Here is a 13,197-nt window from a genome sequence, read left to right as displayed (position 1 = left end):
CTTATCTGCATACAGTTAATGCATTGTTCCGAGTTGAAGCATTGCACGACCCGTGGGGTTGACGGGTGGCTGTTCTTTGTTCATTTGATGTCACTATTTAGTGTTTGTGATACTTTAACTTGCTGAGGTTGAACAAAGCGCCGGAGTCTTTGGACGCATCCTGCTCCCTCAAGTCAAGTCATTGTGTGGTTAAGGCTCTTTATTGACATGTAAATGTCCTTACCCTGCAGAATGCTTAGGTTAGGCGGTGGTGGGTGCTTGTAGATGAATAAACAAGATATCCCACCATGGAGGCGTAAACAATTCACTAATGCCGGATTTGCGCTTTTACTCGGAAACCAAACAAAGCATGCTCCCCCCCGTGAGCGTCGTCTTGTCCGGCGTCATCGCCACCCACATAGCGTTCACGTGTAACCTTAAAGGACCTGTAACATAAAATTCAACTTTTTCAATTTCTAAATCAACTGTAGATTTAGTCGACTAAAATCTTATGACATTTAGTCAACTAAAACTAGACTAACACTAAAACATTCCAGGTGACTAAAATGTGACTAAAACTAAATGAAAACTATTCAAGAGACTGCCAAAAACAACACTGGTGGGAACCTCTGGTCTAAGGGTTGCAATCTGCAGTTTGACAGCTGTTGTTGGTACATTCTATACATTGCATTAAAATAATTTCACCCAATACTCACACAAAATGCACTGTGAACGCAGTCCCAGATGCTCCCGGTGCTGAACGTTGAGCAACAGAACGGATGTTTTGTTGTTTTTCCCGAAATAAGTAGAGCATGCTAAAGTTGCATAACTCGATTGTTGTCAAAAACATAATTCTAAAGTTACAACGCTCACTTCATAACATGCGGGCTTTGATGGGGAAAACAACTGCTGTTGCGACACATTGTTTTTTTTTGTTGTTTTTTTTAAATATTTTTATTTTGTATGATTTTACAATAAAGCATACAAAATACACATGACTTACACAAAAGAAAGAGACAAGAAAAACAAACAAAACAAAACAACTAGCAGTCAAAAAAAAAACCAAAAAAACAATGGACAACACCCCTCCACATTCTGTTGACAGTGATATCATCTGTAATGTATTACCAATTACAAATTGTTAATGCAACCATCCTTTAATATACAAATAAAAGTAGTCCCATATTTCATGGAACTTTTTGCGACACATTGTTGCACATTTAACCATAGGCCGAACTTTTTCAAGTTTTCAAACATTTTCATATTCATATATAAAATTCATTTTCAAAAACAGCAAAAATAGCATACAATCTACATGGTCACTCACCGTACCCCGATGCAACACGTTGTCTGCTTGTAGACTGTGGAATTTGCATGTTGTTGTACGAGGAAGTAGGAAGTGGTTAATGTTTCTGTGTGAGTGCTTGTCCTGAAGTGACTTTTCGCGTGAAGTCCTGAACTTCCACATGCAGGTGTGTGTGTGTGTGTGTGTGTGTGTGTGTGTGTGTGTGTGTGTGTGTGTGTGTGTGTGTGTGTGTGTGTGTGTGTGTGTGTGTGTGTGTGTGTGTGTGTGTGTGTGTGTGTGTGTGTGTGTGTGTGTGTGTGTGTGTGTGTGTGTGTGTGTGTGTGTGTGTGTGTGTGTCAATTCGCCCCTATAAATGTACTGTACGGCAATTACTGGTACTTTTGTCTCAGTCTGTGCGTGTGTGTGTGTGTGTGTGCGTGCGTGCGTGCGGCAGGTGGCTCGCCAGCTGCAGCCCTCAGTCATTTGGATCGGAGACGCAGAGAAGACCTTCTACAAGAAAGTACCGAAGACGGAGAAAGAGGTGAGAATAAAACGGACACTGTACAGGTCAAAGTATACAGAACAGCTGACTCCAGATCAGTATGTGTCATGTAAGGGATAATGTATGGCTGAGTGGTCATTGTTTATAGATAAATCACCGTCAGGCTGATTAACCACCGACGCGAATACATACATTAAAAATTGACCCAAAACACAACAAAACAAGGTATTTCCTTGCTTGGTAAATTAAAGTATTCCATAAGTGTGAAGTGTCACGCTGGCCGGCGTCTGCCCAGCTGCAGCACAGTCGGAAAACAAGGAAGTGAGTTGATCAAATAGAATCCATTTTCGGGTTACTGCTTTGTCTATTTCTCGCTCAAATGTTTCCAAAATCATTTTTGAGAGCAATGTTTATTGTAAATGACATTGTGTGTGTGTTTACATGGCTGAAACAGCACTAAATCAAGCGGCTGCAGCTGCTGCTCCGAGGGTTTGATTAGGCAGCGGTCTGTTATTGAGTTCATTATGCAGAAATAGCTGACCGTTGAATTTGGCGATTGACCAATCAGAAGCATTCAACCAAGCCATGTAATAAATAAACGCTATGCTGGGTAAAAAATTGTGCAGAATAACTGACTCCAGATAAGTTAACTATTCCGCTTGGTTAAAATCAGAAAGACTGTTGTAGTGGTTGCTATGGAAACCTCTTTTCTCCATAGCCAAATTCCACAACTCTGAAATTCATTCAGAGGTTACTTCTCGCATTGTTTTGCTTTATAGCTTACTTAGAATTCGACTTCTTTGACGGAGGTAATTATATATTAAATAAAATCATAATATTCTATTATATTGTATTGTACTTTAATTTCTGTACACATCATCCATCTCTCCCATATGTTTTATTTTTTGTATTCTTTTTAAAAAATCTAAAAAAAAAAAAAAAAAAACCTGTGGACAAAAACACTATTTGAAAAATGGTTGTATAATATGATTGTGGATGTCCCTAAATAAAAAATAAAAATAAAAATCATAATATTCTGCAAGATTTAATAGATTTAAAGTCAAAATTGTGGTCAGACGCACAATCAATGCTCTTAGATTTTTTTTCCAGTGGCAGACATTGTTTTCCAGAGGTTGTAGATAGACTTCTTTGTAAAACAAAGTGTGTGTTTCACCTTTCCAAGGTGAAAATGCTGGCTCACAGCTTAACTCTGAGCTCATACTGCCCTCTTGAGGCAACTTAACATACAAAAACTGGGACAGCATTGTAATTTTACATTTTAGCACATTGGTTCACCACTATTTTATACTTTATTAAAAAATAGCACCACAGCGCGATGTAGATCTGCTATTTTTGAAGGAGAGGAAAAAAAAGCAAAATGGCCTATGCTATATTTGTAATTTGTAAAACACATTTTTAACATCTTTGAGGGTCCCTGGAACAACATATTTTGAGATGGGGGGGGGGGGGTGTATGCGGCCAAATGCATATAATTTTGGGGGTCCTTAACATGAAAAAGTTTGAAAACCAATAACGTATAGAAACACGTTTTTCAGAAAACGTTGATTAGGATTATGAGACATTCGTATAGAATCGGCCTGCAGGTCTGAATGGGTTTTAATCCATTCTGGGCTCATAGCTCATAGCGCGGCACCGAGTGCCGCGCTATGAGCTTGTAGGTCTGCTATTTTTGAAAAATCGTGAAAATGTGGCGCAAATCTTTGAATATGATTATATTCTTTCAGAGCAAACTTTTTTTTTTTAATGTTTTTTTGTGGCTTTCGCCTTTTTATTTATTTATTTTTATGGAGGGACAGACAGTAGGCTGACAGGAAATGGGGAGAGAGATGGGGGGAAGACATGCAATAAAGGCCGTCGGGATCGGCACACTGCCAGACTGGATTACCAGCCAAGGTGCCTGGACGACTGAGCCATGGCCCAGGCCAGAGCGAACATTTTTAACTCAAATCATTGCTTCTGGGGGGTCCCTGGAACAACATATTTTCAGATGGGGGTTTCGGCTGCCAATTACATATAATTTGTGTGGTCCTTGACATGAAATATTGAGCACCACTGATACAGAAACATGTCAGAAAAACTGTCAGGATTTAGAAGACTTTTTTTTTTTTAATTTCGACGTCAGGCCTAAATGGGTTTTAAAACGCACTCTTCCAGATGGAGCCCAAGAGGCTGAAGAAGGACCTGGCTAAGGTTCTGAAGGGCCTGAAGCCGGAGGACAGAGTCCTGCTGGTGGGGACGAGCCGCAGGCCCTTCGACGCTGACCTCAAGCCCTTCTGTAAGGTCTACAGGAAGATCCTCCTCATCCCCAGGCCAGACTACGCCTCCAGGCTAGGTAGGGGAATTGATTGATTGATTGAAGTATTTATTAACAGTTTGCTGAATTACAGTAGACTACATTTCAAGCACAACTCGATACAAAAACTGTCAACTGTGAGTGGACGACGCCATAAAAGTATTACACTTGTTTACAAGAGGGTCCACCGTTTTCAATTCATCATAACATTTAGAGACGTACAAATATACACTTCTATATAGCCAAAAAACAGGAAATCATCATAGAGGAGGTAAAAAGGGAAAAAAATATATACAGTGAGGGGAAAAGGGGGGGAGGTAGGGCGTTCCACATTTTGGTGGCACCTATACATAAAATGTAGACCAGGGGAAACTTCCTTAGAAGAGGAAGGGACCGCAAACTCCAGAGATGCTCAGGACAAGATTATTTTTGCTTTATTTGCACGATGCGTTCGTCAGGTGCAATGTTCCCCCTAAGGTGCGCCCGTGCGCGCGCGCGCACATGGCCAAATGCCCCCGCGCACAACTGAAATCTGTCGCGCACACGCTGGTGTAAAAAAAAAAAAAGAGGTTTTATTTAAAAAAATAAATTGTCCACTTGCCCACACTTTATTTTTTATTTACTTTACACTTTATTTAGATTACACAGGCGAGGCGACCGCGACAGATAGGTCTCCTCCCCTCCTTGTATTACTCTATGGTCTCCTCTCCTCTCCTCTCCTCCTGCCTGGGACCGAGGCTACTCCTCCTGTGTGTGACTGCGCGCGAGTGGGGACCTTAGAGGTGGAGACGTAACAGCAGCAGCAGCAGCAGTCAGTGTTAATGAAACCCCAAGAACCAGATAAGCTGGCGTTGCTTGGACCCATGCGTTGATGGGACATTTAGATTTAAAAGGCGAACGGATGGAAGTGTGGATAAAAGCACGGCTGTGCGCAACAACAAGAGAGGGGGACTAACGTTAGCTTCTCGTTAGCTGGTTAGCTAACGTTGTTATCACTACAGCACAACAAGCCTCCAGACAGTCCGGTGTGCTTGTGAATGAAACATGTGGAAGCTAACGTTAATCTCTAGCGGTCTAGCCCCATATGGAACCTCTCTGTAATTCTCCAATCTGTTAATACAGCTTGACGACAATCTGATAAAAACTAGGAGTTCAAAAACACAAACCAACAAACTCGTGTGTGTGTGTGTGTGTGTGTGAGTGTGTGTGTGTGTGTGTGTGTCCCAATACATTATTTCCGTTTTCTCATGCCCCCCCATGTAAAGCAATATTGAGTATTCATATAGCCTACCAGTCGTTCTCAACCTGTGGGTCCCCACTCCCCACATGATTTGGGGGTGGGGGGACCCCAGATGACAGTGAAGTGACAATTTAAGGACTTTTAAGACTTTTACAATACCTCAAAGGCTCTAAAAGAAAAAAAATACCATTACTGCATCAAAAGTAATCAGCAAACCATGCTATAAAAACTGGTCAAACATTAGCCAGATTATTAAATGATAAAGAAAGAGGCAACAATTGTGAAAATAGCCGATCTACAAGTTCACAACGAGCTTGTAGATCGGCTATCTGTGGAACCATTCTGTTGCTTGTCTGGGTGGGGGGTCCCCAGTTCAAATATGATTACTTTGGGGGGTCACAGCCTGAAAAGGTTGAGAACCACTGATATAGACTAACTGAATATTCTTAAAATTGCTAGCCTACCACCTTGATATAAAATAAAAAAATTGTAACTTGCGTAACTTTATGTAACTATACATTGATTCACTCGTATACCAAAATCCATTTGGAAAAAAGAAAAAAATCCCACCTGTGTGAAGTGAGGGGCGCTCACTTAGCATTATCTAACGTTTGGATAGTTTGTGTCAAGGTGACGTAATGTTTGCTCAGTAGTTGCTGATGTCTGCTCAGGAGGTTTGAGTGTTTGCTCAGACCGAAAAAAAATTAGAGGGAACATTGGTCAGGTGCTTTGTTATATATATATAAAACTATACGTTGCCTTTATATCAGGGAAAGCATCTGTGTCATTTTAGTTGTTAATACTATATATCGTTGCTGTCGGGTAGAACCCTTTTCATTTCTCTTTCATATGTGTTTTCTTTCCATAACTTTACGCCCTACTACATGATCAATGATCATCCTAAAGTGTACAATTTTCAATTTAGGCATGTAGCAGAGCAACTTACATTAAGCAAGAACAAAAAGCATGGCAATACATCACATACATACATAGTTATCATGAAACATACGTAAGCTAAGAACGTAACAACCATGTAATAACGTAATAACCACACTCTCCCCTGTCCTTCCCTCTGCCCCCCTCGTCGCCCGCACTGCCTCCTCCAGTCCTGTGGAGGGAGCTGTTGCACAGCGGTGGTGGTGGCGGCCAGGCCGGGCCGGGCCTGGACCTGAGCTCCCTGGCCAAGGTGACGGACGGTTACACCCCGGGTCACATCCTGCGGGCGGTGCGCTGGGTGCTGAGTCCCCGCAGGCTGAGTCAGCTGCCCTCCAGAGCCCTCGCCGCCTCCGAGTTCATCCCCCCGCTCGCCCGACAGGACCCTGTCTTCAAAGAGGAGGAGGAGGCCTTCAAGGTCAGATTTCGTCGAGTAAAACTATGAAGAAAAATAGTCCGTCGACTACCTTTTTTTTCGATGATGGAAACTAAATGAAAACTAAATACAAATTTTGCCATGATGACTAAAACTAAGACTAAGAATATACTGACAATTTTGTAGACAAATAAAAACTAGACAAAAATGTTAGGGAGCAGAGATTTGTTGCGCTGTGCTGAAAATAGCAGATCTACAAGCACGCGTCGTTGTGTGCTTGTAGATCTGCTGTTTTCAGCCAAGTGTAAAATCAGCCATTGCCGCCATCAAGGCCCGCAAAAAAAACAACTGTAGATTTAGTCAACTAAGTGCTATTTAGTCGACTAAAACTAGACTAACACGAAAACATTTCAGATGACTAAAATATGACTGAAACTAAAATAAGTTTTATTCCAAAGACTATGACTAAACTAAAATGAAAATGTGCTGCCAAAAATCAACACTGTCAATCAGGGGTTTTATGGCAGCGATTCCCATGCAGCCTGTGGGCCCGCACGGGGCCCACTTGGTGGTGGAGGGTCTTGCAAGCGGGCCCCGAAATAATATTGACAATCACTACGATTTTAATGAGAATATAACTGTATATATATTGAAATATATGCGCAGCGCGGAAAATGGATGCTTTGCGGGCGCGCTTCACCGTTTTAGCGCTCCTTCTGCAGCCTTTGCTTCTAAACTTTGATTGATTGATTGAAGTATTTATTAACAGTTTGCAGAATTACAGTACATTTCAAGCACAACTCAATACAAAAAACTGTTAACTGTGAGTGGACGACCCAATAAAGCACTACACTTGTTTACAAGAGGGTCCACATTGTTCAATTCATCATAACATTTAGAGAATATACACTTCTATATAGCCAAAAAACTGGAAATCATCATCATAAAGGAGGTAAAAAGGGAAAAGAAAACATATACAGTGAGGGGAAAATAGGGTGGGTGGGCGATTCAGATTTTACGGGGCCAGTTTCGAATTGCAGCCGTCCGTAGGTGCCCTTTGAGAGCGTTTTAAGGAGTCAAGGGATTCGCATGTCTTAATGACCGTTGGTAGGTGGTTCCACATTTTGGTGGCATAGGAGCGAAAATAGTTTAGTCCCTTCGCCGAATCTGGGTTGCACATGGTTTGTTGAGCTCCCCCTGGTGGACTTCGTTGACATTAAGGAAGTATTTAGACAGGTACAACATGGTATCTTGGTGGTTTGCACCATGGTTTGCACTGAAAAGATCATGGCAGAAGCAGAAGAATGAATACCTGGCAGTCAAATGTGTGGGAAAGCCATGAAGAGCTATTTTACACTACAGTATTGATGTATGCCCAATGAACAACCTCACTCACAATAACTAATATGCAATGAAATAATACAGAATAGAGTACAAATACCGGTCCGGTATATATTGTGTTCACAGCGAGGGGCCAGTGAGAGTTGAAAAAGTGTACCCCTGCAGGAACTAATATCAGCCAGCAGAGGGCAGCCTTTCTCTACTATGTTTGTTCAGTTGTGGGACCGAGACCAGACTCAGATCTGTGTGGGGGGTGTGTTACTGTACTTGTGAGGGGCCAAAAGTTTAGTAGAATTTGACATGGACAGTGTGAGGTCCATTTTCCTCATCCTTACAAGAAAAATGGCTTAGTGGTTTAAACAGATTTGGGGAGTTAGGCTTAGAATAAGGAAAATATTTGGGTTGGGCTTATCAGGGATTGGAACATTTAGAGGGTATAGGCTTAGGAGTTTGGCTCAACGCATCCCTCACCAACCTTAATCCAGTCGGACCAATGCCTGTCGAACCAATGATATGTCGAACCAAAGTATGCCTCCCAATCTGTGGTGGTTTCCACGCATGCACGTCGCTTAACGCGTATATCTTTTCTATGTCCGAGCATAGACATGGTAATGCCCCGCCTGCCTCTGATTGGCCTACCGACACTGCCGCCCTTACCAGAGTTTCCTCCGAGGTGGAAGATACATGCTCATTGCTCAATAGTCTGCCGTGAGGTTACTCCGTGGTGGGAAATAAATAAATAATATATAATACAAGAGAATGACAGCTTGGCACGCGCGATCAGTAACTTACTTTTGTAGAAGAGGCAAACATATTTTATGCCGTTGGCCTGTTTATGTTTATGTGTAAACTTGAAACATTATTGTAAAAAGGTCTCTTTTCCCTTGATCTTTATCTTTTTTAAACAGTATTAGTTTACTATAATTAGATTAATACCTTGATCTTTATCTTTTCTAGTATAATAGTATTAGTTTACTATAATTAGATTAATACACGATAATCAACACTAACACTTTATTCAATCAAAGCAAACGGCCCAAACAATATTAGTTCTACAAAAATTCATACTGCCATTCTCTTGTACTTGTATTATTTCCCACCACGGAGTAGCCTTGCATCTCGGAGGACAGGCAAGACGTGCAGTGTCAGTAGGCCAATCAGAGGCAGGCGGGGCGTTACCATGTCTATGCTCGGACGTAGAATAGATATACGCTCGCTTAACGCTACACTACATGTCACTCAATGGATCCCTGCCATGCGTCTAGGCCAGTGTGGTTTTCAACCTTTTTCATGTCGAGGCCCATTATTTATTCGTCATTTGAGCCACAGGGACCACCATGTGATGAGGTATAGCATCTCAGAACCAAAACTTTGAGTATTTTGTTAAAATAATGTAACTCTTGAGAGCGTAAAAAAAAGAAACAAAATGGACCCGTATACAGCCGGGTCCATTTGGGTTTCATTTTACGCTCTCAAGAGTTAAAGATCTACAAGGGTCCATTTGGTTACCAACTCTGCATTAATTTAGCTGGGGACCACCTGGAACCCCCTCAAGGCCCACTGGTGGTCCCCGGGACGGCAGGACCACAGGTTGAAAACCACTGCACTAGTACACCTATTTAGACCTGAGGAGGATTCTACAAAATCTTCTAAATCCTGACAGTTTTCTGAAAAAAACTATGTTTCTTTGTCAGTGGTTCTCAAACTATTTAATGTCAAGGACCCCTAGAATTATCTGCATTTGGCCGCCGACTCCCATCTCAAAATATGTTGTTCCAGGGACCTCCCAGAAGCAAAGATTTTAGTTAAAAACGTTCACTCTGAAAGAATATATATTCAAAGATTTGCGCCACATTTTCACGTTTTTTCAAAAATAGCAGACCTACAAGCTACGAGCTTGTAGATCTGCTATTTTTCAATAGCTAAAGCATAGCATAATGCTTAAAACGCCAAAAGGGGTTCCCACCCAGAACGGGTTAATACAAAGTGTGTGTCTTCTACAGATGTGGTACAGCAGAACCCCACTGGGCAGGAGGAAGGCACGCGCGGCAAAAACCATAGAAGAAGCAGCCGAGCTGAAGAAAGGTAAAGACGGGAAGAGCAAAGGAATGACCAAGACCGACGTCAAGAAGAAGAAGAAGAAGAACATTAAATCCAAGAAGAAGTGACAAGGTGACTGAGGATCTGAATCTAAAGCAGAACAAAACTAGAAAAAGTGCCCTTCCGGGCACAGGTCTCCACCAGGAGGATAGGAGTGTGTGTGATGTGCAAAATGTTTAGGAGGATGGTTTTTTTTATTTGTTTTTGCAACAATTTTCTTCATTTTGTTGAGGAAATGCAGAGCCAGATCACTCATAGCATCTCTGAGGATAGAATTCTGGATGAGCAGGACATGTGCAGCATTTTGTACAAAACGGGCCACTCCTGAAAACTTTGGAAGGCAATCTTAGCCAATCAGTGTACAATCTGAGAAATCCAACAGACTCGTCTTGATTGCCATTTCTTCATACGCCTTTGATGGCAATTGGATGATTTGAGGCATTTTGATCCAAAAATGTGTTTAGCAAAAATCAACCTGTTGGTGGCGCTATAACAGGCCAATGTGAAAAGGGTGGGATATATTCCTCAGCCTAGTAAGAAAATGTGTGAAAGATTTCACGTAAATTGCATGCTGCGTTCATGATTTGAGGCTTTTGTTCAAAACGGGGCAATCTTGCAAACTGTGAAAGCCAATTATAGCCAATTAGGATGGAATATGAAATATCGGACAGATCCAACTTGAGCACATGACCATAGAGATACTGTGTAACGATTTGTGAGATTTGTGGACAGAATCTGGAGGAGTAATATCAAAAAATGTGTTTTACAAAAGTCGGCCTCCTGGTGGCGCTATAAAAGGCAGATGCGGAAAATGCAGGTCAAAGGTTTGTCCTTGGCCTCTAGGGAGTGTGCATGCAACGTTTCACGCAGATCGGTGCAGTTTTAGGTAAAAAATGTGAAAAGCTGCCTCAGGCTCATGGTGGCGCTATAACAGGCCGTTGTGGAAAATGTGGGGCAGAGGTTCATCGTTGGCATCCAGGGAGTGTGTGTGCAAAGTTTGGCATCGACCAGGTTAACGGTGCCGGAGATTAGCTGGTAACGGACGGACGGACACACGGACGGAGTGCAAAACATACTCTCTCCCCATGCCTTCGGCCTGGTGGAGACAAAAAAGACCATTATTAGAAAAACTCTATACATGTATGTTTACTGCTGAAAAGGACGATGCAGAATTTCCGAGTGTGTCCGAGGATTATGCCAGGGTGTGTGTGTGATCTTTGTCACTGTCGGGTGGAAACCTCATACATCCAAACGCTTATTACTTTACAGCACTTGGTTCCCAAACTTTTTCATGTCAAGGTCACCCAAAATGACATTCATTAGCCTGCGGACCCCCATTTGAAAATATACACCAAGGACCCCCATAAGAGAAGGTTTGTATGGATCTAGCAGTGATTCTCAACCATTTTCATTTCAAGGGCCCCCGGTTTGACCTGAATTAGGATACAGACCCCCATTTAATGGCATTTCTATCTCTTGGACCCCAATGTATATTGTTAAATCACTGTTACTTTAACTCAGAGTCTGACGTTTGCTTTCGTCTCTATTCTTCTGCCTGCACATATACATACGTCATGTCCTAGTATGAGCGATTCGGGGAAGGGGATCAATGTCACATGATTCCCTTGTTTGACCCCGCAAAAAAACTCTTATTGGCAGAATTGCGGAAAGAAATACTCACTTTAAGAAGAAATCCTATATAAAATATATATGTATATATTCAAAGATTTTTTTACATAACTACTTGTCTAAAACAGCTAAGAGTTTCCTGAAAAAAATGTTTTTACATTATAGTGGAATCTAAAAATGACACAGGAGATGCTTTCCAGGTTCTAATGGATTAAAGCCAAAACTGCTTAAATGAATAATTTGAGCGTTTTAACAATAGATTTGTTGTCGTGCCACATCTGTGATGATGACATATTACATTTTGCATCGGCTCAGTGCTGAGTATGTTGTAATTTGTAACGAGCACTGATGATGTGTATTTGTCTCCTCCGCTCGGCGTCGCGATGCACGCCCACTGTCCCGAGACGAATCATCAACCTCTGTACAACCACACACACACACACACACACACACACACACACACACACACACACACACACTGGCATAATGGATTTTAATGATGAACATTCGCAGACAAATAAATTACTTAATGCAACGGTAATACGCTCAGACATGCAGATGCACACATACACACACACACACACACTCCGCCTCCTTGGCACAGCCGTGCCAGCGTGGCAAGGCTTTCTATGCCACAGAGCTGTTAATTAGCCTGTGTAATTTTCATTGTTGCCAATTACAGCCAGGGGGCTTTCGAACGGCACCTTTTCCCCAGGTGTGTGCGTGTGTGTGTGTGTGTGTGTGTGCGTGTGTGCGTGTGTATGTGCGTGCGTGCGTGCGCGCTAACGAGCTGGCCTGTCCTGCCAAGCGGCTGACCCAGTTCGTAGACGTGTCCCCTAGGACCCTCCCTCCCTCCTTCCTATCCTGTCGTCTCCTTCACTGCACTTTTTTAAATTCTCCCCCCTTATTGGCTCCTCTCCTTCTCCATCTCTCTCTTATACACTTCTACACCAAGGGTTCCCAAACTTTTCAGGCTCCCACATTTTTTGAACTGAACTGAATAATCAATAATTTTTGAACTGCCATTCCCCCCCAAATAATCAATATTTGAACTGGGGACCCTCCCCAAAATAATCAATACTTGAACTTGGGACTGACTCATGACTGTAGGACTGTTAGTACGTCGGAAAAAACACATGGGGCTCCATCTTGCGCCACCATTATCCCTTATCCCTGAACGTCTTTGCCATTTTTTACTATTTTGAAAATCATTTTTAAATAGTTCAACTAGCCGATCTACATGTTTTGAGCTTGTAGATCAGCTATTTGAACTATGTTAAAAGGTTTTTTTAAATAGTACAAAAAATGGCAAATAAGTTTAGGGATAAGGGATGGGTTAAGGTGTGGCGCAAGATATAGCCCATGCATCCTGCAACGAAATGGCTGTGAGTAATAGTTGCATGTAGTTGCATTGGTGCAGTTTGGGCCTATATGACTAGAACTGCATTGAAATTCGCTGTCCAAATCAACACTGTAACACACGGAAACAAACGTGTCT

The 13,197-nt window shown here is 42.1% G+C and overlaps 1 protein-coding gene across 2 annotated transcripts in view; it reads left to right on the top strand.

The window, feature by feature from the left end:
- The window catches only part of drc11 (dynein regulatory complex subunit 11), a 106,252-nt gene extending 94,494 nt beyond the window's left edge, over window positions 1-11,758 (top strand). For both annotated transcript variants that reach the window (XM_079495383.1, XM_079495384.1), the window contains exons 18-21: window positions 1,719-1,805; window positions 3,942-4,119; window positions 6,427-6,671; window positions 9,974-11,758. In XM_079495383.1, coding sequence (XP_079351509.1) covers window positions 1,719-1,805; window positions 3,942-4,119; window positions 6,427-6,671; window positions 9,974-10,138 — 675 coding nt within the window. In that variant the 3' untranslated portion in view covers window positions 10,139-11,758. The remainder of the gene's footprint in view (window positions 1-1,718; window positions 1,806-3,941; window positions 4,120-6,426; window positions 6,672-9,973) is intronic.
- Window positions 11,759-13,197: the final 1,439 nt, after the last annotated feature.

This window comes from Electrona antarctica (genome assembly GCF_951216825.1).
Source record: "Electrona antarctica genome assembly, chromosome: 24".
Classification (NCBI taxonomy): domain Eukaryota; kingdom Metazoa; phylum Chordata; class Actinopteri; order Myctophiformes; family Myctophidae; genus Electrona; species Electrona antarctica.
The sequence above is the reverse complement of the archived record's forward strand: the minus strand, read 5'-3'. Positions and strand labels throughout refer to the sequence as shown.